Source organism: Mandrillus leucophaeus, unplaced genomic scaffold (genome assembly GCF_000951045.1).
Source record: "Mandrillus leucophaeus isolate KB7577 unplaced genomic scaffold, Mleu.le_1.0 Scaffold354, whole genome shotgun sequence".
NCBI lineage: Eukaryota > Metazoa > Chordata > Mammalia > Primates > Cercopithecidae > Mandrillus > Mandrillus leucophaeus.
The window spans coordinates 1525360-1552290 of NW_012103743.1; the positions used below are offsets into that span (position 1 = coordinate 1525360).

Here is a 26931-nt window from a genome sequence, read left to right on the forward strand (position 1 = left end):
AAAATTTTTCTGATTCTCCACCAAAGAATATGTTGGCTGAGGAAAGGCATCTGAAGCATAATAGTTTTACAATTGATGTATTTCCAAATGATGAAATCTTCATTGATAAGTATAACGTACTTCAGCCTCCAGGTAAAAGAAAACCACCTGAAAGCTTACTTACTTGGAATTAAGGTAAAAACTTGACAGCTTTTCCACAGAATTACCTGTGAAGTGTAACGTCAGCGGACAGACCCAAGTTGATTGTTATCTTTTATTTTTATATGAAAAATAGATTTCAAGCAAAATTCAAAAATAACACTATAAATAAAGAGAGCCTTAAGTACATTCTTTTTGTTAATAAGATTTACCAGTTTGTAGGTTCAGATATGCAGTTAAAATCACTGGTTTTTATAAAAAAAAAAAAAGTTACGAAGATACAAACAAAAAGGCTTAGCCGCATGGTTTAAATTCCCATATGCAACTATTCCCATATGTACTATGTACAAGTTATTTATAAAAACATTGGCATTAATGGTATAGGCAAAATAAACTACATTGAAGTTTCAGAATCTTAGTTCACTGGATCTTGATTTAAAAAAATAACTGACATTCCAATGATAAAGTCAGTGAGGTAGTGGAGGTGCTTTCCTTGAATATATTTACACAAGACAGTATTCCTCATCTGGCTGAGGTATTCTTTTCCTACAATAAGACAAAAGGAAGGGTAAATCAAATTTTTGAAACAGTAAAAACAGTCTTAACTAAGTGATGGCATGATGGCTTATAGGTAAATTACATATTTTGAGTACCTCTTTGTAAAAATGTCTTAAGATGAACCAGTGTACAAAATTCTGAGAGAAAAAGTTATTCTTAAAACTGCTAAAATTCAAGATCCTCCAATTAAAAGTTCTAGTTTAAAAAAAAAAAATCTGTAACATCTACCCAGTGAGGAGGGATGGCATCAGTGCCAGTAACTGTCTAGTGGTTCTGATGGACCTTGTAGAACTTGTTGGAAGGAGCTCTCAGTCTTTTGGCTAAGATCAAGTGTAGTAACTATTCTTACCAGAAAAGAAGGGAAATAAAGTGTTAGGCTCAGAAGCCAGCCCCCTAACTTTTAACTAGTTCAGGCTTTTATCCCACATAGGCCTGGATTACAACCCCAGACTTCTAAATAATTCTACCAATCTCACCTCTACCCATTGTGCGTTGGTTGCCTTTAAAGCACCTAAATAAATCTGGCTGCCACCTTGAGCTGGTAATTGAACCTGGCTCTTAAGCCCTTGTGTACTCTTCTCCCACGACTCTGGGCCGTCTTATCCCTAAAGCTTCCCTATTCAATGTCCAGTGCCTCTCACACTCCTCGAACGCTGCCCTGAGGCCCATGATGATTTTGGCCTTTACCTGACTGGGTCCCACCACAGACGGTGTTAAGATAATCATATTCAGATGGCCCTGCTGCTATTAATTAGCTGTGTGACCAAGGTGAGTCACTTGCCCACCTTGGGCATATTAAAGAGGCAACAGTTCTTGAAAGCTCCTTGTGGCTCCACCATTAAAATATACTGCTCTGTGGTAAAGAGAGATTAGCCCGTAAATCCTACTGTTGTCCTTTGCTATGTCCTTGACCAAATCATTTATCATTTTGTACAGATTACTTACCTATATAAAGGGATAATTCCTACCTCCAAGGATGTAAAAATTAGATAATGTATATAAAGTTTTTTATGTGCACACAATAGGCACTCGAAAATGGAAGCTGTTACCTATCTCTGACAGTTACGTGTGCTACTACTTACCAGTTCCATGAGCATATTTCATGTTCCTCTTAAATGCTTATTAACCTTATCTAAGCTCACACAGAAAACCTTTGTGAAATTCAGGGTTTTTATAGACCCTAGGTTAAGAGGTCTGAATTCCAGCTTCTTAAATGTAAGTTACAAAATGCAGGGAGACAGACTAAACTAGGACTCATACTGGCCTCATAGGTCTAAGCTCTTTATATTGACAGAGTAGGAAATAAAGAAATCCAGAAGTGGAGGACATGAATAGAATTAACTCTATCCCTGCCACGTCATCTAATCTGCAGTTGTAGTCTGTTTCCTAAGCCATCAGCTTATCCACCTCTACCAAGTCTTTGCTAAAACAAGTGTGGTGGTGTGTGCCTGTAGTCCCAGCTACATGGGAGGCTGAGGTGGGAGGATCGCTTGAGCCTGGGAGGTCAAGGCTGCAGTGGGCTGTGACAGTACCAAGCAAGACCTTGTCTCAAAAAAACAAAAAACAACAACAAAAAAAAACAACCCCAGGCTATTGTTTTGTTTTTAAAAAGAGCTGCTGTTTACCTGATTTTGTCCAAGTTGAGAGTCCTCTGTGAGGGAAGACTCCAGCTGAGACAGACTGGGTGACGATGCTGAATCTGCAGAGGTGCTAGTGACCAGTTCCCCTAAAGCATCTACTTGTCTTCTCAAACTGTGTAAAGTGCCCTCTGTCTGCCGCTTTCCTTTAATTAATACTTCTGCTTGCTTGGACATACAGTGTCGGAGTTGGGCCTGAAAAGTGTTACAAGACTTAGGGTTTGACACAGAAGAAATGCACCAGAACTACAGCTCAGCTTCCTCACATACACTTGACAGGCAAATCTGGCTAACAGGAATGGTTGTCGAAAATGTTCATCTTTAAAAAGAATCGTAGGAGGTGCCAGGTAGATACTTAGTGAGCATAAACCTTTACTTTTCTGTGTTGTCATTAACTGGGCCTTTCACTTGGCCCATTTTTTCCATGCTAGCAGTGCTTAGGATTTCTGTATCCCTTGCTTCTCCATTAAATTATTGCCTCATCTCTTTTTTCCTTCTCTGTTATGACTGAGATCAGTTAGTTTATACTTGACACTTGGAGTGTCTCCTGATTATGTATTTTTTTTTTCCTAAGCCTTAGTTTCTTGTCTGTAAACTCACTAGGTATTTAATCCTCAACTTCATACTACTTTTTAGCTTTTGCCCCTGCTATAATCAAATTCTCTCAAAGTCTATAGCAGCGCTGTCCAGCAGAACTTTCTGCAATGGTGGGAATGTTCTACCTCTGGCTATCAATATAGAAGCCACTAGACACATGAGGCTATTAAGCACTTGAAATGTGGCAAATGAATAACTTAATTTTTAACTTAATTATAATTTATTAAAATTTAAATAACCACACATGGCTGGAGACTATTGTTGGACATCACAGGGCTCCACTCAATACTATAGCACTGCACTCTCTCATCCCATGCTTTCTACATAGCCATTCCCCCCAAATAAATGTAACCTCCCATCTATACTTTTAACTCTCACATCTTTAGGTCAACACTGATCAGTAATCCTAGACTCCTATTTTTGGCTGCCTACAGACAGACATCCTTCCCTGGATATCTCACAAGGCCTTCAAAGTCAACATGTTCGGAGCCAAACAATTCCTTAACTGACATTCAGCCTACTTTTCCAGTATCCCAAATCTTTCCTGCCACCGCTGGCCTGTGATAACCTTATAGTTCATCACTGTGTTTCTACTTCCTGTCCCAAATACTTAGATTCTATCAGTTCTAGCTGAGGTAAAGCAGCATTACATAGGTTAAAGAACACTGGAGTCGACACAAGTCATTGCTTTGAACACTGACTGCCGTTTACTGTGTGACACCAACTCCTCAGAGCTTCAGACATGCCATCCCTGACACTGCCGGCAGTGCTGCAACAGCATGGATGTGAAAGCATCAGGTAAATGTAACTTTTCCCTCCCCTCCCCAATGTGCCCAGTATCTCATACTGGTTTTTTGTTTGTTTTAAAGGGCAACCTTGAGTCGGTCTTCCCGGTGACGCAGTTTCTCCCGGAGTGCTTCTCCACGCCAGTGCTCATCCTTTCTCAGAGGGAAAATGGAGATATCAGATACCACTGCTGCTACAAGTGGAAGCCAACCAGCCTTTCCCTCCCCTACCCCAGCACCCCCACATCTGTGTTTTAGCTTGGCTGGGGGAGGCGGTCAATCCTATGAACCCAGAGAATAGCAGGATAAACCCTTACCATTATGTGAACTTGTGAAAAGTTCAGTTTTTCTTCAAAAGGTCCCTCATTTATGGTAAATGGAAAGTTCTCTTTCAAGCTTTCCAATTCTCCTTCTAGGTTTTCATTTCTTTCCAAAATAGCTTCTAGATCTGCTGGTAGTTCTGGAAGAAACTGATTGAGATTCTTCAGGCTGGTTCTGATTTCATCCTTCACCTCAGATTTAAGTGTCCTCATTGCGTCACTGATTTCCATTTGTCTTCTCTCCAAATCTTTTTGGTTTGCCATCTAAACAGTGAGTTGGTGTCAAATATCATTGTATAAAATTTCAGACTTACTTGGAATTGAGCTGAATGATGTGCCACGTATTTAAAGATCTATAAATATCAACTACTATAATTACTAGAACTGTAAAAACTGGTGATTTTTCAGATACTCAAGAATCTATAAGCTACTGAATAAATTATTTTATTGGCATTTTCACTGGAACAACTTTCATTTAGAAAAGGCACGTGCATAAAGTTCCTTGAAGACAATCTCTTTGGAGTCAGACAAAGCTAGTTACCAGTCTCATTTCCAGTATTACCAGTATGACTTAGGGCAAGTTGGCTAACATCTGATCCTCCATGACCTCATTTATACAAGGAGATAAATACCTTCTGCTCAGAAATGTGAAAACTAAGTGAGAATTTACATGAAGTACCTCAGTGGCACCCAACTGGCAACTAGAGTAAGCCACAAATGAGAAAAGGGCCATTTATTGAAATAAGTCATAAGTGATCTAGATTATAAATGCTAATGCTGGAATTTTATAAGTGAAGAATCTGGTGGCTTGAGCAATATACTTTTTTTTTTTTTAAAGACAGGGTCTTGCTCTGTCACCTAGGCTGGAGTACAGTGGCACAATCTTGGCTCACGGCAGTCTCAACCTCCCAGGCTCAAGGAATCCTCCCACCTCAGCCTCCTGAGTAGCTGGGACTACAGGTATATGCCACCACACCTAGCTACTTTTTGTATTTTTAGTAGAGACGAGGTCTTGGCATGTTGCCCAGGCTGGTCTTGAACTCCTGAGCTCAAGTGATTCACCCACCTTGGCCTCCTAAAGTGTTGGGATTACAGGAATGCACCACCACACCCAGCCTAGAGGTTTCTTAAAGCGTTACCAATTGCATTTGATGCCTGAGACTACTCTATGTGGCTCTACCCCATATACAGCTTAGTGAAAATGAGATTTATACCTACTGCTAATTGCCTTACCAAATTTGCAAAGGCAAAATCACTAAGGGCTTGTGGTCTTTAAATAATTGTTTTTAGTTATTTTTTCTTGAATCAAATGGTAGGTATATGTGGGGCATCAGGGGATTGGAAGCACAGATGAAACTAGAATGGCCACGTGGGGTCATCCAAAGGACTAAGTATAGCAGGGCCAAATAAGTGGCTACAGCAGCCCCTGCTAGAGTTCAGGGATGGCCCAGATGCTCTAAAGGACACCAGAGACATCAAGGATTAGAGACTCTACCAGTCCAGGCATGAGCTGATTTAATACTCTCTGCCTGGCTACATTATGTGATATCAAAGGTTTCCCCCTGGACCATCTTTTCTTGCTCAAGGGGTAGGGGAGGTTTTGGCTCCTATAGACTTGTTTATGGCATAAAATCTAACATTTCAACGTAGTTCTTTGGGACATGAAATACAATGCTCAAGAATTACCTTTTTTCCTTGAAAAACTAACATTTTAAGAGCTTGTCAAATTTAAGAGAATTTTGAAAGTATATTTTTAACAAATAGTGGAGGTGCATTTCTAAATTTTAAGGCTAAAAAACCAGATTTGACTTAAAGAACATTCTTATAATCAGTTTTTCTATACTACTATAGAAGGGATATTAAAAACAATACAATCTGCCTGAGCCCAGTGAGTCCTCTCCCCCCAGGCTAGCCAGCTGGGCTTCCTGGGCACACACCTGTTTCTTGAGCTCCGTGTACTCATACTGCATCTGGTTGAGCTCCTTCATCAGGCGCCTGGCCCGCTCATGGTTGTCCTGGGCTACCAGTTCAATTGTTGCCATTTCCTTTTGCATGCAGCTGTTCTCCTGTTTTTGCTCCTAGCACAGGAGGAAGACAGTAACTCTGCGATCCAACAAGTGGAGGTGTGGTTTGCTGGCTTACACACTCACTAGCTCTATAACTTCATTTCCCATCTGGGCCTCAGCTTCTTTAGCTGTCAAATAGGGAAAATTCTATCTTCCTTTCATGGGCAGATCAAATACAGCTGGGAGTATATACACGTCAGAGTCTGTTAGCATCACCTTTGATAATAAGCTACTAACCCTTTCTGAGTCTTCATTAATTGTCTGTAAAATGAGAATAATAATAGCCATCATCACAGGGTTACTGGTAGGGTTAAATCTGAGACATCTATATTCCATCTGTATGATGATCTGGCCTACCACTAGTTAGAAGTGTATCCCCTTTGAGAGACACACATGGTTTAAAAGTTCCTTTCATAGAACAGGGCTCCACAAATCCCTCCAGAGGGTACTGGAAAAATCCACACCCTTGACAGTTCCATTGCTGCTCAGCTGCCTCCATCCACCATAAATTATTCTGACCTATCTGAGTGTCACTTCCCAAATTTATCTCAAGGATGAAAGCATGGTAGATTGAGCTTCCTGGTTTTAGGATAATGATTAAAGCTAATGTTGGCCAAAAAGGGCAGGATGAGAAAAATTTGTAAGCACTGACTACAGCAGTGTAATAAAACTGGCTGGGCATGGTGGCTCACGCCTGTAATCCCAGCACTTTGGGAGGCCAAGGCGTATGGATCATAAGGTCAGGAGTGCGAGACCAGCCTGGCCAACATGGTGAACCCCACTGTATTAAAAATACAAAAATTAGCCAGGCGTGGTGGCATGTGCCTATAATTCCAGATACTCAGGAGACAGGATAATTGCTTGAACCTGGGAGATGGAAGTTGCAGTGAACTGAGATCATGCCACTGCACTCCAGACTGGGTGACAGAGCAAGACTCTGTCTTGAAAATAAAAATAAAAATAAACCGTCTATGGGCCAGGCGCAATAGCTCACTCCTATAATCCCAGCACCTTGGGAGGCTGAGGCAGGTGGATCACCTGAGGTCAGGAGTTCAGGACCAGCCTGGTCAACCTGGTGAAACCCCATCTCTACTAAAAATATAAAAATTAGTTGGGCGTGGTGGCGCACACCTGTAGTTCCAGCTACTCAGGAGGCTGAGGCATGAGAATTGCTTGAACCCGGGAGGCGGAGGCTGCAGTGAGCTGAGATCGTGCCACTGCACTCTAGCCTGGGAGACAGAGCAAGATGCCATCTAAAAAAAAAAAAACCGTCTAGAGAAGGCTTCTTCAACACCCCCTCCACCCGCCAGTGGAGGTGTAAACTGAGGCTCACTGGCAGAACGTGCTCTCTACTTTGTGCTGATAATGGCTGTTCACATGACAGTCTCCCCAGCCAGCCAGAGCTCCTTTGAGGCTGCACCCCTGTCCCAGGTAAAACTTACCATCAGCTTCAAGGACAAATGATGCATAAATACACCAATAACAACAGTTGGGTTCAGGACTGTGTTGATGGGTAATTTATTTTCTCTATGTTCAAGTGGTGTTGCAGTTTAAAATTTTAAATGTATCATTTCCTCACAAACTGCCACGGCAGCAGGTACTCACAAGAAGGTTTTTCTCCAGCTGGCTCCGCTGGATCTTAAGTGCTTCCTTCAGGCTGGCCACCTGCTTCTCAGCTTTCTTTCTTTCTGTCAAGAACTGGTTCCGCAGGAGGCTGAAGTCTGCCCTCATAGAGTCTGCCTCTTTCTGGAGGGCCAACAGCTCACCTGACTTCTCCACCAATTGCTGCTCCCTTTCTGAAAGCTGCCGTTCTGAAATGAGCATTTGCAGTCAGTTTAGCTAAAGAGCCCAAGCCAACTGTGGGCAGAGCTCCCCTTCCCTTGTGGCAGATGCATAATGGTGATATGCGACCCATGCAGGTGCTTTCCTCCATTACAAAGTCTTACAAGCCTACCCTGACCCACACTTCAAAGGCCCAGAAAAAGACCCAGATAAGGGTGCCTTTTGAAGTAATTGGTTCCTGGAGAGACTGATCCCAGAGTGACAGACAGCTACTATCTTCTCTTTCAACTCTTTGAGACCAGTGAGAGGAAACCCAGCACCAATCCTGAATTGTGTGGAACAGATGAAATGTTTTTTATAAACACTGATTTTCATAAAGGGAGACACACCAGTACAACATCCTTCTACAGGAGGCAGTGCAGTGGAAAGTGCACACGATTTGGAGCTGCCTCCTACACTGGCATGAGCCCCATTTTATAATGAGGAATACATTTCCTGATGTTCAGTTAGAATCATGTATGCAAACGCTTGGTACATAGTGAGTACTTGACAGAGAATGCTCACAAAATAAAAGTGACATTTAAAAGATATTTTTCTTATCACCCAGATTTTACTTTTCAACAACTCTGGCATGATCAGAACTGGACATATTTTTTTAAAGTTTCATTTTAATAATGAAATGATTGGGTCTGCGTATATCAAGAGTTCCCAGGGAAAAAGGAATAATAACCCTTTTAGATCCCCAAGCCCACAACATTTTCCAAGCATTATTAAACCCTGGAGCCTAAGAAAGAGAAAAACCATTTACTGATGTGAGAACAATCATTTACCCTGGATTCCCATGTCAACTTCATTTATATATGGTTCAAGAGAGAATAAACTGACTTAAAAGCAAACACCTGTATTCCGGTACCATTCACTAGGCCAAATCTGGACAGAAGAACTGTTAATATGATTTTTTTTGACACTTGAGATGAAGGAGATCATTATTCCCAAAGCTCAAAGGTAATATCCTTTAAGAGTATCTTTTGGCAGTTATTCACTTGAATGTTCCACTTTCTTGAGATGGCATTCTCAAAGGAGACAATACGAGCAAGGAAGGACTTTCTGGTCAGTCTCAGGATCACATCTCTTCTCTGAACCTGCTTCCTCATCTTTCACAGGTCTGTCATACCTCCTGCTTTAACTTCTCCTGCTTCCTCTCCTGGCTCTGGCTGGGGTCTGGATATCTTTAAATACTTTTGCAAGACAACCAGCAGAGCCAACCCATACCCCATCTCCCAGTGAGAAGTTCCAGAATACATACTAGTTTGGGAGAGCGTCTTCTCCAGGCTCTCACCCCACCTCTCCTCTTCCTGCAGAATCCTAACACGCTCTTCAGCCGCCAGCACCTTTGAGAGCACTTGGTCCAGTTTGCTTTTCTGGTCTGTTAATTCCTTTTCCAGCTGGTGCTGTTGCTCCTTCAGTGTCACTTTGCTGGTTTCTAATTTGCTTTCTTCACTTTCTCTCTCTTTCTGGAGTCTCTGAAATATCTTAATAAAGAGTAATCTTGATTAGTCATAAAACAACAAACAGTGTCCCAGAGAACCTGCATGGACATGAGACAGATTCCAAGTTCAAAAGAAAGTAGAAGACAGCCCACAGGGACAACTCCATTACAGAGGTGATCAAGAGGGCTTGGGAAGCTGTCTGGCCAGCATGTGAGGAGGGGATTAAAGCAGCAAATGGCACGTGGCCATTAAGTATCTTTACAGGACCGATGTTCTATGATCATTAAAGGTCTCTAAGTCACATAGTTGGTGTAAACGCTACCCATGGCTACACAGGGCGGTTAAGCGACACACAGTCCCATGGGGGATATTTCTCAGCAGCTTTCTGCCAGGGGAAAAATAGGCTCACATGAGCCACAAAATGCTTCTTTTATATAAAGTCATAAATGTGTAGTACCATTTCTTGTTGGACTAGTTTGAGCTTGTTTTCTTCAATCTCACTCTGAAGCACTTGAAGTTGTTGTTGTTTTGTCTCCTCTTCTTTCTGACAGTCTTCAAACCTATTTGCCCATTCACTGATGTCCTTTTGGAGTCGGGTCTGCTCACTAAGCAATACATCCTGATGCTTGGTGGTGTGAAGCAGGTCCTTTAGGTGAAAGAGCAAGTGGAAACTACTAATAAAGCCATCTTTACTAGAGGTGGCCAGGTGCCAATCCAGTATCTACTAAGTCTGACAGAATGAGAGGCATAAAAGTTTATTTCCTTTATTATCTTAATAAACTTATAGGTACAAGAGAATTTAGATGTCTAATCCAACTTTTATTTTATTTATTTATTTATTTATTTGACAGTCTTGCTCTGTTGCCAAGGCTGGAGTGCAGTGGCATGATCTTGGCTCACCGTGACCTCCGCCTCCCAGGTTCAAGCAATCCTCCCATCTCAGCCTCTTGAGTAGTTGGGACTATAGGCACATGCCACCACGCCTAGCTAACTTTTTGTCTTTTTAGTAGAAATGGGGTTTCACCATGTTGGCCAGGTTGATCTCGAACTTCTGGCCTCAAGTGATCCACCTGCCTTGGCCTCCCAAAGTGCTGGGATTACAGGCGTGAGCCACCATACCCAGCCTGTGTCTAATGTAACTGTTTTTTTTTTTTTTTCTGAGACAGAGCTTCGCTCTTGTTGCCCAGGCGGGAGTGCAACGATGCAATGCTGGCTCACGGCAACCTCCAGGTCTCAGGTTCCAGTGACTCTCCTGCCTCAGCCTCCTGAGTAGCTGGCATTACAGGCATACGCCACCACGCCCAGCTAATTTTGTATTTTTAGTAGAGATGGGGTTTCTCCATGTTGGTCAGGCTAGTCTTGAACTCCCGACTTCAGGTGATCTGCCCGCCTCAGCCTCCCAAAGTGCTGGGATTACAGGTGCAAGCCACCGCACCTGGCATAACTCTTAATTTACATAATAGAAACTAAGGTCTAGAACTCGCCTGAAGTGCTCTGAATTACAGCACTAGTCTCACAGGACAACACTGAATTCCCTTTAAGAAAATCATTAGAAGTATAAGGGTCAAAAATCTGCTATATTCAGTATCTGACAAGATAGAGGCCCAGATTTGACGGTTACTCTATGGCTCAAGGAGTAATCAAATCTAAGCCCAGCCTTTAAAGTCCTCATCTGTGCCATGGATTAGAGATGACCCATCTGGTCCCTGAAGCCCCAAGAAGGGCTGCTGAGAGACTGCTGCTGGGCTCTGGTCTAGCCACCACCCTACTTACTAGCTTTGAGTAAAACTTTGTTTGTATCAAGAGTTCTAAGGCTAAAATAAATTAGCAAACCACTGCTCTCCACCAAAACTTTTATTTATGTGACGGTTATGTTATATAAATGGCCCTAGAGTATCTGCTGTTGTGAAGAAGAACCAGCCTACTTGATTTCTTTGTTATTTAAACCAATTGTCTGCATACCCTCAGTATTCTACTAGAATATTACATTTGTTAACCTTACCTGTTTTGCTAGGTTCAAATGGTCTTGGACATTAGCTAGTTCCTCCTGCAGTGAGTTTACTGCTTCTTGTTTTTCTACAGAAATGACATTCTCATGAAATAAGAAATACATACATACATACAGATTCCCATTAGCATTCCCAAAAAGTAGAGAAGTTATTTTACGCTTACTTCTGTTACATGTATGACTATGCCATACTATCTCATTAAAGGCCAAAAGAGAGTTATATGCACAATCCACATTTGGGCTTGGAGCTCAGGTTTTTAAAGATTTTCATGTTCAAAATCTCACAACAAAAAACTTACAGATAATGTTAGGTGCATAGTTTAAAAACAGCTACCTTCTGCATTGCTGGTAGAAATAGAAACTTAACCTTTCAGGAAGGCAATTTGGGAATAAATTTTATATCTATACTGGCTTTGTCAATTACTAGCTGTGTGACCTCTAGCAAATCACTTCTCATTTAAGCAGTCACAAGAAAACTAAGCTTCGGTTTCCTTATTTACAAATGAGTAAAATAACTTTTATCTCATAAAAATGTTATGAGGATTAAATGAGAAAATGAAATATCAAGGACATAAAAAATGTTCAACAAGTATATTATTAGATAGAATTACTCAGCAATTTCTTAAAAAATTATCATATTTATAAACATTTGATAATTTTAAAATCTTCATTATTTACATCTTTGCTTTTCAAACTAGACACACACCCCTAGGAAAAATCTGGAAGGATATTCACCAAACTGTTACTAGGAATCTATGAGGAGTGAGGTAAACAGCAATTTTTATTTCTTTTTACTATGTTTTAAAATTGTTCTCTAAGGAAGATGAATTAGGTGTTTTTTTTTTTTTAAACTGACTTTGAGATAAAATGCACATATTATGTCCTATTTAAAGTGTGTAATTCAAAGTCTTTTAGTATTTTTCGAGTTGTGCAACCATTACTACAATCTAATTTTAGAAAGAAACTCCATGCTCCTTAGCAGGAATTACTTCTGCCATAAGAAAAATCAAACAAAGAAACTAACAAAGGGCAAGGAAATCACACTTTCACTGTTCTGCTGCCTTATACCTTGGAGCTGCTGTTGTATTGCTGAAATGTCGTTATGCAGTGACAACTTGTCTCTGTTTAGTTGGTCTAGTTCCTGCTGCAGTTTTCTGACATTCAATTCCAACTTTTCTAAGTTTGATTGCTCCATTTTGCTATTTTCTTCTGCTGCTGCTAAAACCCTACCACAGAGAATAAGTAAGACTGTCAAATATAAAATATTCAAGCACACACAGGAGATGACTGAGAAACAGTGTTATCCTTTCACAACATACAGTTATGGAAAGTATAAAAGATTATAAATCTTCACGAAATTTAAGACAACTCATTTTCAAAATCTTATCAGCTTTCTAAGTGGAGACTTTTTTCAAATGACTCATTAAATTGAAGTTTTATAAAAATCATAGATTAAAAACATGGATAACATTCAGAATTTCAAAAATCTGATAAAAATGGAGCTGTGACAATAAAAAAAGTAGAAAACGATTGTATGTACAGTAGGATCTGTTCATATAGCAGACATGCATGAGCATGTATTGTAGTATATAAAGGGAGTCATACAGTATGAACTTGCTTTTGGTCTGGCTTCTTTCACACAGCGTAGTTACTTTGAGATTCATCCATGTTGTGTGTATCAATACTTCATTCCCTTCTTATTGCTGAGTAGTATTCTACAGTGTGGATATACCACAATTTGTTTCTATTTACCAGATGATAGACATTTGGGTCATTTCTAGTCTTTGGCTATTACAAATAAGGCTGTCATGAACATTAGTATATACACTGTGTAGAAATATGCTTTCATTTCTCTTGAATAAATATAATACCTAGGAGTGGAATGGCTAGATCTTCCAGTAGTGTATGTTTGATTTTTAAGTAACTGTTAAACTGTCTTCCAAAGTTAAACAGTTACTTAATACCATTTTACATGCCCCTCAATCATATATGAAAGTTCCGGCCAGATGCGGTGGCTCACGCCTGTAATCCCAGCACTTTGGGAGGCCGAGGCGGGCAGATCACAAGGTCAGGAGATCGTCACCATCCTGGCTAACACAGTGAAACCCCGTCTCTACTAAAAATACAAAAAATTAGCCGGGCGTGGTAACGGGTGCCTGTAGTCCCACCTACTCTGGAAGTGGAGGCAGGAGAATGGCGTGAACCCGGCAGGCGGAGCTTGCAGTGAGCCACTGCACTCCAGCCTGGGTGACAGAGACTCCCGTCTCAAGAAAAAAAGAAAGTTCCTGGTTAATATTAACATTTGGTATGGCTGTTGTTCTAATAGGTGTGTAGTGATATCTCGCTGTGGTTTTAATTTGCATTTCCCTAATGATTAATGATCCTGCGTATCTTTTCATGTGCTTATTTGCCATCCATTTATCTTCTGTAATGAAATGTCTGTTCAAATCTTTTGCCCATTTAAATAATTGGGTTATTTTCTTATTGAGTTTTGAGAGTTCTTTATATATGTATTCTGAACACAAGTCCTTTATCAGATACATGGGTTGCAAATACTTTTTCCCAACCTGTGATGTATCTTTTCATTACCTTAACAGTGTCTTTTGAGGGGCAGATGTTTTCAATTTTGAAGTCTAATTGTATCAATTTATTATTTTATGGATCAAGCTTTTGGTGTCATACCAAGAATTTGTGCCCATTCTAAGGTCACAAAAGTTTTCTACTATGTTTTATGTTTTCTTCTAGAAGTTTTATATTTAGGTTTTACATATATGATTATGGTCCTATATATAAACATAAAAATAAATATGTGTATATATACATATTTTTTGAGACAGGTCTCACTCTGTCATCCTGGCTGGAGTGCAGTGGTATCATCATGGCTCACTGTAGCCTCGACTTCCCAGGCTCAAACAATTCTCCCACCTCAGCTTCCCAACCTGGCTATTTTTCTTTTTTTTTTTTTTTTTTTTTTGCAGACACAAGGTCTTTCTAATTGTGTAGGCTGGTCTCAAACTCCTGGGCTCAAGTGAACCTCCTGCCTCAGCCTCCCAAAATGCTGGGATTACTAGCATAAGCCACTGTGCCTGGCCTCATTTTAAATTAGTATTTATATATTATACAGAGTGAGGTATGAATTGAGGTTCTTTTTTTGGTTTTGTATATCCAATTGTTTCAGCAACATTTTTCTAAAAGACCATCTTTTCTCTTCTGAAAAAGATGCCTTTGTATCTTCATCAAAATCAGTTGTTTACATATATGTCAGTTTATTTCTAGACTTTCTATTCTATTCCATTGATCTATGTGTTCATCTTTATACTAATACCACAGTGTTTTGATTACTACAGGTTTATAAAAGTGTTGCAATCAGGTAGTGTTAGTCCTAAATTTTTGTTCTACTTTCTAAAAGTTGTTTTGGTGTCATACCTAAAAAACTGTATAAATTCTATTGTAGGTCTTAGAATAATTCAATTCTAGGTTCATATAATTTCAGAACCAGCTTGTCAATTTCCACAAGAAAAGGCTATTGAGATTTTAATTGTAACTGTTTTGAATCTAGAGATCAATTTGAAGAGAACTAAATCTTTATTTTACTTAAAAAAAATAATAGATTTTTTAAAAATGCTTTTGAGGAAAAAAAAAAAGCTAGAAGGAAATTCACCAAACAATGCAACTGGCAAAATGTATTATGATACCAAGTTTGTGGTGTATTTTATCCTTTTCTCTATTTTCCAAATTTTTTATAGCATGTTTATAATGTCTTGGCCTGAAGAAGTGATCCTGCAAGCTTATTTGTTCTTGCTCTCACCTTTTGGTTTGTGCCAACTTTTTTTCCCAAATGTCACATTTCTCTTGGAGATCTTCCTTTTCTTTGCTCAAACACTCAACACACGATTGTAAAGCTCGGGACTCAGCAGTCATTCGTTCTATTTCTCGTTTATTCCTCTCGAGGAGCTGCTTCTGCCACTCTATTTCCCCTTTCTGCTGCTGGGCTATCTGCTGCAAATTCTCTAACTCCAGTTTCTCCTAAATCAGATAAAAGAGGACTCAAACATCCTACATGAGAAAGACCTCAGTTTCTTAAGGGTACAATGGCTTTGTTCATTACCTCTAGCACTGCCACCTGAGTCTTCTCTAATTCAGATACCTTTTGGTCATGTTGTAGCTTCAAACCTTGTAGCTCATTGTTTTCAAGTTGCAACATGTCCAGAATATTCTTTAGTTCTAAAGGATAGAAACAAAGCATGGTCCATGATATTAAATGAACTTGGAAAACATTTACAAAATGAAACAGAAAACAATGCTATTGACTAATACAAGATAATTTTTAAAATTCTGTTGCGCTGAATTAATGGTGCTAATTTTATTCTTAATAAAAAATTCTCTAAAAGTATTGCTACATACTATTTAATTTGTTTAAAACATTTTAACAAGCCAGGTGCAGAAGCACGGGCCTGTAATCCCAGCCATTTGGCAGGCTGAGGTGTAAGGATTGCTTGAGCCCAGGAGTTTGAGACTAGCCTGGTTGACAGAGCAAGATCCCATCTCTATATAAATAAATAAACAGACAAACATTTTAACAAAAACATTTAATTAACAAAGATCTGGTTCCAAAGCATTTGCTTCTACATAAAAGAATCAACTAAAAGCATTTTATATAAAATTGATCAAAATAAGTTAAAAATACTTTGAAATACAGACTGAGATTTACATAACAATTTTTTGGCCTTTGAAATACAGATATTTAAATATTAACTTTTTTTCTGAATATAGAGATACTTGCTTATTGTAGAAAAGTTGGAAAATACAAAAAAAAGCGTAAGAGAAAAAAATAAAAACCCACCATCATTTCACCACCCAAAATCACTATTACAATAGCATTTTGATGTTCCAAGAATGCATGCGCACACACACACACACTCTCACACATTTTAAAATAAACTGGGACTATATACTCCATATTCATTTTTTACCCACTTTTTTCATTCTTCTCATGGGCATGTTTGTATGTCATTAAATGTTAAAAATATGACTTTTAAATTGGTCATCTGTTTCCAATTTTGCGGGGGGTGTGGTGAAACAGGGTCTTCCTCTGTTTCCCAGGCTGGAGCATAGTGGCATAATCATAGCTCACTGCAGCCTTGACCTCCTAAACTCAAGGGATCCTCCCTGCTTGGCCTTCCGAATAGCTGAGACTACAGGTGCACATTAGTGTGTATTGCTAATTTTTGAGTATTTTTGTAGAGATGGGGTCTCACTACATTGCCCAGGTAGTTTTGAATTCCTGGGCTCAAGCAATCCTCTTGCCTCAGCCTCCCAAAGAGCTGGGATTATAGGCATGAACCATCACACCCAGCCTGTTTCCAAATTTTGTCATTATAAATATTGCTGTGATGTACATACTTGCCCTTTCTGGAGGAGTAGAAATGGGCTGACTGGTTCAACAGGTGTGAATTTTAAGAGTCTTGAAACACTGGGAGATTGTTCCAGTTTATACCTCAATTGATAGACTGTGTGTGCTCTTCTTTCAGCACACTCTGATCAGCAATGAGCATGATTATTTTGCTTTTAAATAAAGTTTATCAATTAAAATGGCAGAAAATAACATCATATGCCTTTTATAACCTGCTTTCTTTGCTTATTAGTAGTAAGGTTAAACTTTACAGTTTGTTTGGCCATTTCTTATTTTTTTCTGTGACTTGTAATACACAGACATTCCCAACCTCAAACTTTGTATGATTGTTTTCCTTTAAACTTACCAGTTTTATGTTTAGACATCTGCCTTAAAACAATCTGAAGATTTTCTTCCTCTTTTTCAATTTCCTGCTTTATAAGTGTAAGCTGAGTTTTTCTTTCACTAATCTGAACGTTCAGTTCTCCTTTCTGAAAACTCAGTTCTTCCAGAAGAGATTTTACTTCCTGTGTTTGAAAAAAAAAAGTTACCCCCTCCTGTGACTGTAAATGAAAATTACTTCAAAATAAGTTCTGTTATTTATTGTTTTATTTCATAGAAATTCTAATTTGGAAACAAGCTCATTTTTGCCTTTTATGTCAAGAACAGCATTATATTTTGCAGAAACCTATTTCTATATAATAGAAGAAAGTAACATATTCTCTTCATCTAAATATATTTGCAACATTACTATAAGCAAGGCAATGTGCTATAGAGAGAAAAGCCTGACTGAGACATGGCTCCTGCTCTGGAGGGGCTTAGTACCTTGATGAGTGGTAAGGCAGGGAACATAAACACAATCACAAAAGGCTAAGATGCCCTAGGAAACATGCAGACAGAGTGTTTCTAAACTCAAAAGAAGGAAACTCCTTCTTCCAAGAGAAAGAAAAAAGTCAGAGAAGTTTTCTCTTCTTTTTTTTTTGAAATTGAGTCTCACTCTGTCACTAGGCCGGGGTGCAGCGGCACGATCTCAGCTCACTGCAACCACCGCCTCCCGAGTTCGAGTAATTCTCCTGCCTCAACCTCCCGAGTAGCTGGGATTACAGGTGCATGCCACCATGCCTGGCTAATTTTTGTATTTTTAGTAGAGATGGGGTTTCACCATGTTGGCCAGGGTGGTCTCAATCTTAATCTCGTGATCCGCCCGCCTTGGCCTCCCAAAGTGCTGGGATTACAGGTGTGAGCCACTGCACCCGGCCAGAAGTTTTCTTAGAGGAGGCGGCATGAAGCTGCGCCATGAGAAACAGGTGTGATCAGGCTAGTGATAGGGGAGAAAGGGAATTCCTGGAGAAGAAATGGTATGAGAAATGTACAGGGGCAGGAGAACTTTGAGCATATCCAGAAAACAACATGGGGGACTACACATGACAGCCACTGCATGGATACATAACAAATTGATTTTACAGAGGAGGCAAGATTTCAGGAATTTATATTTTCATTTGGGAAGAAGCAAAGAAAATACATCAAAGTAAACCTATAGCACTGTCCTAGGACTCTTCAGAAAACCTAATAAAAAACACACCTTAATGTGATTGCACTTCTCAGCTACTTCAGTCTCTCCCAGTCTCAGAGCTTTCTGGAGGTCAGCTTTTGCCTGCACCATGCTTCCTTGGAGTAGCTGCAGCTCCTCCTTTTTATACCCTAACTGCCTGTCCAAGACAGCCATCTCCTGCTGCTGACTTGTCACCTGTATTAAAGAAAAGGGAAGAGTAAGTTTGACAAAGGCCATACAGCTCTCTGTGCTAACCTGGAGATAATTTAGTTGTGAGGTAAAATCAGGAGCTAATAGCCTAGCCCCCAAGAGTCAGAAAACCCAGGCAAGGAGTGCAAGAGTGAAATGCCTAATGAAAACCTTGAGCTCACATACTTAAAACCACTCAAATCACAGTGATCACAGTAAGAACAACAATATGACAATCATGATTATCCCTCAGGTTATGGTTTTCCAAGAACTTTTATTTTTATACCCTAATTCCATTTTGACATCCTTGGTGATGGAAGTTAGTCAGAGATTTTTAAAATGTATTCATTTTTAAAATTAAAAACTTGTTACAATTTTAAGGACAATACATATTTGTTTACAAAAAAAGAAGACCACGCGGATATGCAAAAGGAAGAAAACAGAAAATACTCAAAATCCCCCCTTATCAGATGACCACTTTTGTACTTTGGTATTGACTAAAAATACAACCGCAAGTGTTCATAAAGGCATTTAACAGAAATGATATCATAGAGTACCATGTTTTGAGACTCACTTTTTTTACTCAAAAATATTGTATTAAGTTGGGATTCAAATTTAGTTCAGACTTTATCATTAACAACTATAATACATAGCCTCATTTATTCTTTTCTACAGTCAAACATGTATTACTTTTATAATCATACAGTGCTGTGTCAGTTGTTTTTTCAAGGCGTCTATTGTCATACCTGGCTTTTCAGCTTTTCCAGCTCAGCTCTCTTGGCTTGAAGGAGCGTCTCAGATTCTTTAAGGACTTGCAGGTGGTGATCCTCACTGCGTTCTGCCATCTCAACATCTTTTTGCAGTTTCTGAAGCCTACAAAGCACCAGCAACACTAGAGCAGATCCTAAGGGACTCGGAACCCCAGAGCTGTCTTCCAGCACAAACCCCTTGTAGCCCTACAGGGGACTGACTTACTCTTCTGTCAGTTTTTCCTTCTTCTTGCTTAAACATTGGAAGTCTGAGTCTTCTGCTGCTACAATTTTGTTTATTTCTTTCAAGATTTCTTCTTGCTTGATTTTGTGCTGCTCCAAATCCTTTGCATCAGCCTGGAGTAATCTAAAGCACATTGCTTTATTCCCCCCAGGTCCTGTAGACTTATCATGCATTATTTATCATAAACCAATTATTATCCCCTTAGAAGCAAACTTTTCATTCATCTCAATGTGTTCTTCAACGGTTTAGGGAATCCACCTACCTTAGCTCCTGATGAGCTTTGACAAGGTTAATGGCAGTTTCCTGAGCTCTCCTTTCTAATTCCTCAGCATCTGACTCAGTTTGCAATAAACTTCTCTTGGCATCAGTGAACTTTTCGACAGCATTTTTTGTCTAGAAAAGAAACTGTCATTAAAAGCCATTCAGTTACAATACTCACTCACAGCTACTGGCCATGTAAACCAGTACATCTCTTTTGGAAAACAAGATGATACAGAAAGACATAAAAATGTCCATTCACTATAACTCTAATTCTTGGTAAATAATTCAGAAGCAAAGAACTACTACAGAAAAATGCTCATTGTATAATAATATAAGACCTGACAAATAATAGGCTAAGTGATAATGCATTAACAAAGTGGAATACTGTGTAGCCTTTAAAATGATCAGATGACAATGTAGCAACACAGAAGACAGTTAATACTATGTTGACCGAGAAAAATAAAATGATAATAAGCACTGTGAGAGCAACTATGTAAAACTACACGTGTCAATAAAGACAGAAAGACTATATAAAAGTAGTCACTTGAAAGTAGTGGAACTAAAGACGCTTTTTATTTCAAAATAATGTGTAATACTATTATATCATTTAAAATATTAAAACTATCTACCCAACTAAGTGGTAATGAAGTGATTTTACCAAGATTCTCTCCACACAGAAATTCTTGCTGTACTCTATAGTCATTATTAAGTGAAGTAAAAATGCATTGATCTGGTGATAATGTAATTATGGCTGACAAACACAAACATTAAATACTTTGCAAATGTTTAAAATCTTCCTATATAAGAGTTGGTAAAAACACAATTTTTTTTTTTTTTTTTTTTGAGATGGAGTCTCACTCAGTCACCCAGGCTGGAGTGCAGTGGCGTGATCTCGGTTCACACCATTCTCCTGCCTCAGCCTCCCAAGTAGCTGGGACTACAGGCGCCCGCCGCCACACTGGCTAATTTTTTGCATTTTCAGTAGAGACGGGGTTTCACCGTGTTAGCCAGGATGGTCTTGATCTCCTGACCTCGTGATCCGCCTGCCTCGGCCTCCCAAAGTGCTGGGATTACAGGTGTGAGCCACTGTGACCGGCCCACAATTTTCTTTTTAATCAACTTGGTTTCTTTTTCTGCCCAACATAAGATGCTTAAAACAATGACATCAAAAGTTCCAAAAATAGAGTGTGGTTTGCACTTGGTTGAGCAGTGACTCACCTTCAGCCAAAAAAAAAAAAAAAAAACAAAAAAACTGAAGTCTGCCATTGTACTAAAGCCAGAGGAGTCCGTATGTTAAATTTGTCTATTAAATATCTGCATGCATGCAAAAGGGTTGGCAAGCTCCCAGAGAGCTACATATTTCACCATACGTCTTTCCATTTCAGATAGCTTGTTTCTGTCAGTTTCATCAGCAAAGCACTGGACAAAACTCGCTAGGCATTCCAGAAAAGCCACCAAATAGTTTTTTGTCTCCTTCTATGTCAGGTTTTAACACGTCTGGCACACTCCTTACAAAACGCCACTACTTTCTTTCTCCTCCTCCTTACCAAGCTGCCTCCCTGAGTCATTTTGGGAGGATGAAGGTAAAAGAACTTATCAGCTTTGGTTCACTTACTACCTCTGCCTACTACCGCTGCCATCAATTTTCTTTTGATGATTTTATATATATATATACCTATATATATTAATATATAACCAAAATATACCAAAATATATAATCAAAATATACCAGTGATATTTTGAAGATACATCATCAAAATAATATATCTTATTATATATTATTATACCAGTGATATTTTTTTCCTCTAGTTCTGCTCACATCTATTTTCTCTCACAGTAATCCAACATATGAAAACAGAAGGAACAGCTCATCTGAAAAGAAAAGGACTTTTTCCATTTTTAATTACTCACAGAATTTCTTTAATAAACAATTTAGTTCCCAGGTAATAGATTGCTTTTAATTTAAATATATTCATGTTGAAATAGCAAAATAAAAATAATAGTTCCTGAGGTGTTTCATGTGGGTAAGGAACTCTTTTCATCCTGGAATTCTCATCCAATTAAAAGAGCCCTTGGCTATGTGACCCTGGGCCAGTAATGAGCCTCTCCGAGCTACCTCAGTAAACCAAGCTAACATCATCCTACAGGGCTGCCAGGAAAGTTAAACGAAACATTTACAAAATGGCCATGCGTAACCATAGCAGTGGCTCAATAACAGGTAACTCCTTTTTCTCCCCAACTTCCCTCTGTATTGTAGTCTAAAGAATATTATCGGGCCAGGCGCAGTGGCTCACACCTGTAACCCCAGAACTTTGGGAAGCCAAGGCAGGATCACAAGGTCAGGAGTTCAAAACCACCCTGGCCAACATGGTGAAACCCCGTCTCTACTCAGGAGGCTGAGGCAGGAGAATCACTTGAACCAGGGAGGTAGAGGTTGCAGTGAGCTGAGATTGCACCACTCCACTCCAGCCTAGGTGAGACACCGTCTCAAAAAATAAAAGAATATTATCTCAGACCAAAAAATATTTTGTATCATTATCAACTTGAAGACCAAAGTAATACTTGTGAGGTCCATTGTAGTTTAATAAGAATATAAAGATTGACCTATTTTAAAAAACACAGCAGAATCCAAATAATTAGATATAAAAGACACACAGGATAAGGAGGTGGGGTGTGCTAGGAACTAAGTAACTTCAGGAATTTTAAATATGCTGTTTTATTTAATCCATGCTGAAAAGCCTACATATTCTTAGCCTGAATTTAAAGATAAGAAAAGCAAAGCCAGGGGACTTATATGACTTGTACAAATTCTCACATCTCCTTAACTAGCAGAGTCCAGCCTGGAACCTGGCTGTCTGACTTGGACAACTGTCCTCTTATCACACACACTCTCTTTCTAATCCTTCATGCAGATAGTAAGCTGACTCACCCACACTGAGCTCACACCCCAAACCACAACAAGACATACCTTTTCTTTAGTGCACGAAAGTTCACTCTCAGCCTCTGCCAGAAGTCGGTCAGCTTCCCTGAGCTCTGAGCGACGTTTCAGAAGAGTCTTCTCAATGCACTCAATTTCATCTACAATATCTTCATGATGTTTGAGTGATTTTTCTATTTCTAGTTCAGTCATAAGACTCTCAACATTTCCATCAATGAAGTCCCTAAAAAATAATATACACACCCATTAAAAAATTGTAAATGTAGACAATATAGGTACTTGTAGCCTAACTACTAAAAAGATCTACAATGATTTTCTAATTTTATATGAGAATAGATAAGAAAGACTGCTACATTTGATTCTGTTCAAGGTCTATGTTTACCATTTTATTAAACATGGAATTCTTATTGGCAATAAATGCATAATATGTAAAATGCATGACATGGAATTGTTTGCCCTTTTAAATATAACAGCAAAGATTATTATGTTGTCATCTCTTGACCAAGAAAATGTTGATACTTCTATTCTCTTGAGGTACAAAAATAAAGCAAACCACTACCACAATATTCATCCATTCCCTCAAAACTATCCTTCAAGGGCAGTTTATAGGCTGCCCTGAAGACTACCTGATTTTGTGATTTATTCCATTCGGCTAAAGTAAAACTCTGGTGACAATATTTGACATATCAAAAACCGTGACACACAATTCAATATCTTAAGGCTAACATGACAAAATTATTTAAAAATTAGATTATCTATCACTGCATGACAGAAAAATATGAAAATAAATTCAACATTTAACAGATTCTTTCTCTTTAAATGAAGGCGTACATATGATTTTTACTTTCTTCTTGGAACATTTTTGTGTTATCCAAACTTCCTAGAATAGTATTTATTACACTTTTACAACTATGAAAAGAAGTGGTGATCCTACCACCCTATCACCTCCCTCCAAAATACCTCAGAATAAAAAAATTCCACTCCCCAATGTGTATACCCACAAAAATAACAGATACAACCATCTGCCTAACCTTCAAACGTCTAGCCCCTATCTTTTAGGTGTGGCCCTTGCTTTCACTTGCCAAAACTGTTAGTCACAAGTCTGCTGCTAGATGGCAGCAACCACGTCTTTCTTACTTGTGTCCTCTGCAGGCCTCCCTACCACCCTGGGGTCTGGGCCAGTCTGGGTTAAATGACAAAAACTGGGGAACTGTCATAATTCATGGACTTCTGCAACAGATAGGCTTTTGCATAATTAACCCAATCAACAGATGCTGCATTCACTAAGTGATCCTATGACAGGTGATGGGACACAGAGATGGAGGTCCAGCTACTGCCTTCAAGGAGCTCCTGGGCTCCCCACAACATTGTGTGAACAGTGCTATGACCAAGGTTGCTAACCTTGAATTGTGGGCACCTGAGAAGAAATAAGCTTTTAATGAGGAAAAAAAAGAGAGGGGATCTCTGACCTTTATTTTGAAGACAGGTTGGAGTTAGGCAGGGGGGTCAGCAGGGAGAAGACAGTACAAGCAAAGGTGTAGAGGCAGGAGAAAACGTGGTGTTCAGGGAAACCACGGGAAAGCAGTGAGCCAGACCCAACACTGTGATAAAAGAAAAAGACAGGTAGGTTTCAGATGGAGAAGGGCCGTGTATATTCTGATGGGACTGAGAATCACACGGGAAAGTGGAACAGTCAGATTTGCAGTGTGTCAAGATACAGTGTAGACCAAGAGAGAAGACATGGAAGGCCACTGTGGAAACTATTACAATTGCTAGGATGAGAGTAATTAAAAGCTAGAGAAGGGGAGATGACAGAAAGGGACCAGTTTGAGAGCTCTCTGGATGCAGTCAGCAGGATTTAGAGACCAACTGGAAACACAGGAGAGTAACGGAAGAGAAAGAGTTGAGAACCCCTGCCATATTTTTAGCTAGGGTAACTGGAGAGGGGAAATGGTTATACCACTCTTCAAGAGGGACTACAAGAAGAACTGATTTGTATTATTGGCCAAAAGAACTCAGAACTGTATTGCTCAATGTGGTACTCAATATGTGGCTATTAAATTAATTGAAATTAAATTTTGTTCCTCAGCTCCATCAGCCACATTTCAAGTGCTCAACAGCCACACTGAGCTTGTGGTTACTGTTTTGGATGGAAAATCAAGAACATTCCAAGATTACAGAAAGTTCTATTCGACAGCATTAATGAACTAGTATTGCATTTGTCTGAATTATAAAAAATACATTAATTACTTTTGCTGTTGACGTTTCTGGACAGTTCTATGTAATTCTTCTACTTCACGCTCTAAGCTTTTCTTCTCTTGCAAAAGATCATCAATATTATGATGCAGTTCTTCCATTTCTTTCTCGGACTGTCGCTTGGATACTCTCATCCACCGTTCTTCCTGCTGCTTTGATTTTAAATGCTGCATTATGTCTTCCAATCTAGAAACTTCATTCTCCTGAATGAAAAAGGGGAAAAATGCAGAGCTGAAACATCACAGGATGTTTCCTCTCTTTCCTGCCAAAAGCTGAAATTAACTGTGGTTAAAGTGGTATCAATGACCCAAAAAATGATGGTAGATTCTAAGGCTTTGGTATAAAAAGTTAAATGTCACGGATGAAATTGATGGACAAATAGAACCTTTAATTTTTCAAACAGTCCGACTATGATTGAGAAACATTCGCCAAGCCTCTTGTGGATAACCTCTGCCTCCAAAGAGTTCGGTGTCTAGCACAGAAGACTTTCTAGACAGAAGTCTCTCCCTCCTCTGGACAAATGGGAGAAACGTTTTCTGAGAAGCCTGCCCAGAGGAAGAGGTGTTTTGCCTGGGTTTTGAAGAATGAATGAAAGAGGAAAGACCTAGGCTGAAGAAGTAACATATGCAAACGTAGGGAAGTATAAAAGTGTACCTGAGAAACTATATAAACGGCCGGGTAAGCTTGGAGAGTAAAAGAACCAGTTTAAGAGATTATCAATAAATGCTGAATAGAAAGAAATTGTTACAAATTACAATGTGCAAGAAAAAACTTTAAGAGAATATGAGTGACTACTATAGTTAAACTTGTAAATGCACACAGACCCTCTAAAACTAGTCTGACTTATTACAATGGTACTGGTGGACTTGATATGTGTCCTAGTTTATCTTCCACTCAATCTGCCAAGAGAGTAAGGAAAAAACAAAGGCTCCAGGTGTTCTGAGTCTGAAGGAGGAGCTTAGATTGTATTTTATTTCTCTAGAACCAAAAAATCAGAAAGTAATCTAATGAGGCTGGGCGCAGTGGCTCATGCCTGTAATCCCAGCACTTCGGGAGGTCGAGGCAGGCGATGACTCAAGGTCAGGAGTTCGAGACCAGCCTGGCCAACATGGTGAAACCCCGTCTCTGCTAAAAATATAAAAATTAGCCGGGCATGGTGGTGGGTGCCTCTAATCCCAGTTACTCGGGAGGCTGAGGCAGGAGAATCGCTTGAACCCAGGAGGCGGAAGTTGCAGTGAGCCAAGATCACACCACTGCACTCCAGCCTGGGCGACAGAGACAAAGTCTGTCTCAAAAAAAAAAAAAAGAAAAAAGAAAAAGGAAGTAATCTAGTGATTAGGAAATAATTATTTCTTAGAATCTAGCCTAAGAATAAGAGATACAGTAAGAATTTAGGTCAGCTACAGTACCTACAAATATAGAAATGTTGTACAGTCATTAAAATACTGTTTAAAGACATTTATAAAACCATGGGCAAATGCTTATAACATTAAGTAGGAAAAACATATAATAATGCAAAATATTATATACAATAAAATATAAACTATGAAAATAAATAATAAATCCCACCACCTAGAGATAATCCCCACCAAAACCTTATCCCCACCAAAATATAAACTATGAAAATAAAAAATAAATAAATCCTACTACCTAGAGATAATCCCCACCAAAACCTTATTGTATGCTGTCCATACCTGTGTGCATACATGTGCACATACATGTATGTGTATACACTCATATTATACATATGTGTATGTGTACAAGTACAGGCACTAGTAAGTGAATATATACATACACATTAATATAACACCTGTCAATAGAAAAATACATAAGCTTTGTAAAAATGGTAAACTTCTGGACTGAAAACATTTATCAAATGGCTAACCCAGGTTTGTAGATTGGCCTGAGACCCTAACTCCTGTACATGGTGTTTTTGTTTTTTTGGTTTTTGTTTTTTGCTGTTACCGGG

General features: G+C 39.2%; 1 protein-coding gene across 1 annotated transcript in view; it reads right to left on the reverse strand.

The window, feature by feature from the left end:
• Nucleotides 1-239: 239 nt before the first annotated feature.
• The window catches only part of CNTRL (centriolin), a 103731-nt gene continuing 77039 nt past the window's right edge, over nucleotides 240-26931 (reverse strand). The window contains exons 26-44 of the mRNA XM_011989522.1: nucleotides 24957-25165; nucleotides 22737-22929; nucleotides 19770-19900; nucleotides 19490-19630; nucleotides 19261-19387; nucleotides 18356-18520; nucleotides 17141-17300; nucleotides 15490-15605; nucleotides 15190-15407; nucleotides 12450-12607; nucleotides 11376-11449; nucleotides 9831-10019; nucleotides 9190-9415; nucleotides 7707-7912; nucleotides 5973-6113; nucleotides 4033-4299; nucleotides 3806-3868; nucleotides 2322-2528; nucleotides 240-684 (exon numbers count right to left, since the gene is read on the reverse strand). Of these exons, the coding sequence (XP_011844912.1) occupies nucleotides 661-684; nucleotides 2322-2528; nucleotides 3806-3868; nucleotides 4033-4299; nucleotides 5973-6113; nucleotides 7707-7912; nucleotides 9190-9415; nucleotides 9831-10019; nucleotides 11376-11449; nucleotides 12450-12607; nucleotides 15190-15407; nucleotides 15490-15605; nucleotides 17141-17300; nucleotides 18356-18520; nucleotides 19261-19387; nucleotides 19490-19630; nucleotides 19770-19900; nucleotides 22737-22929; nucleotides 24957-25165 (3015 nt within the window). The 3' untranslated portion in view covers nucleotides 240-660. The remainder of the gene's footprint in view (nucleotides 685-2321; nucleotides 2529-3805; nucleotides 3869-4032; nucleotides 4300-5972; nucleotides 6114-7706; nucleotides 7913-9189; nucleotides 9416-9830; nucleotides 10020-11375; nucleotides 11450-12449; nucleotides 12608-15189; nucleotides 15408-15489; nucleotides 15606-17140; nucleotides 17301-18355; nucleotides 18521-19260; nucleotides 19388-19489; nucleotides 19631-19769; nucleotides 19901-22736; nucleotides 22930-24956; nucleotides 25166-26931) is intronic.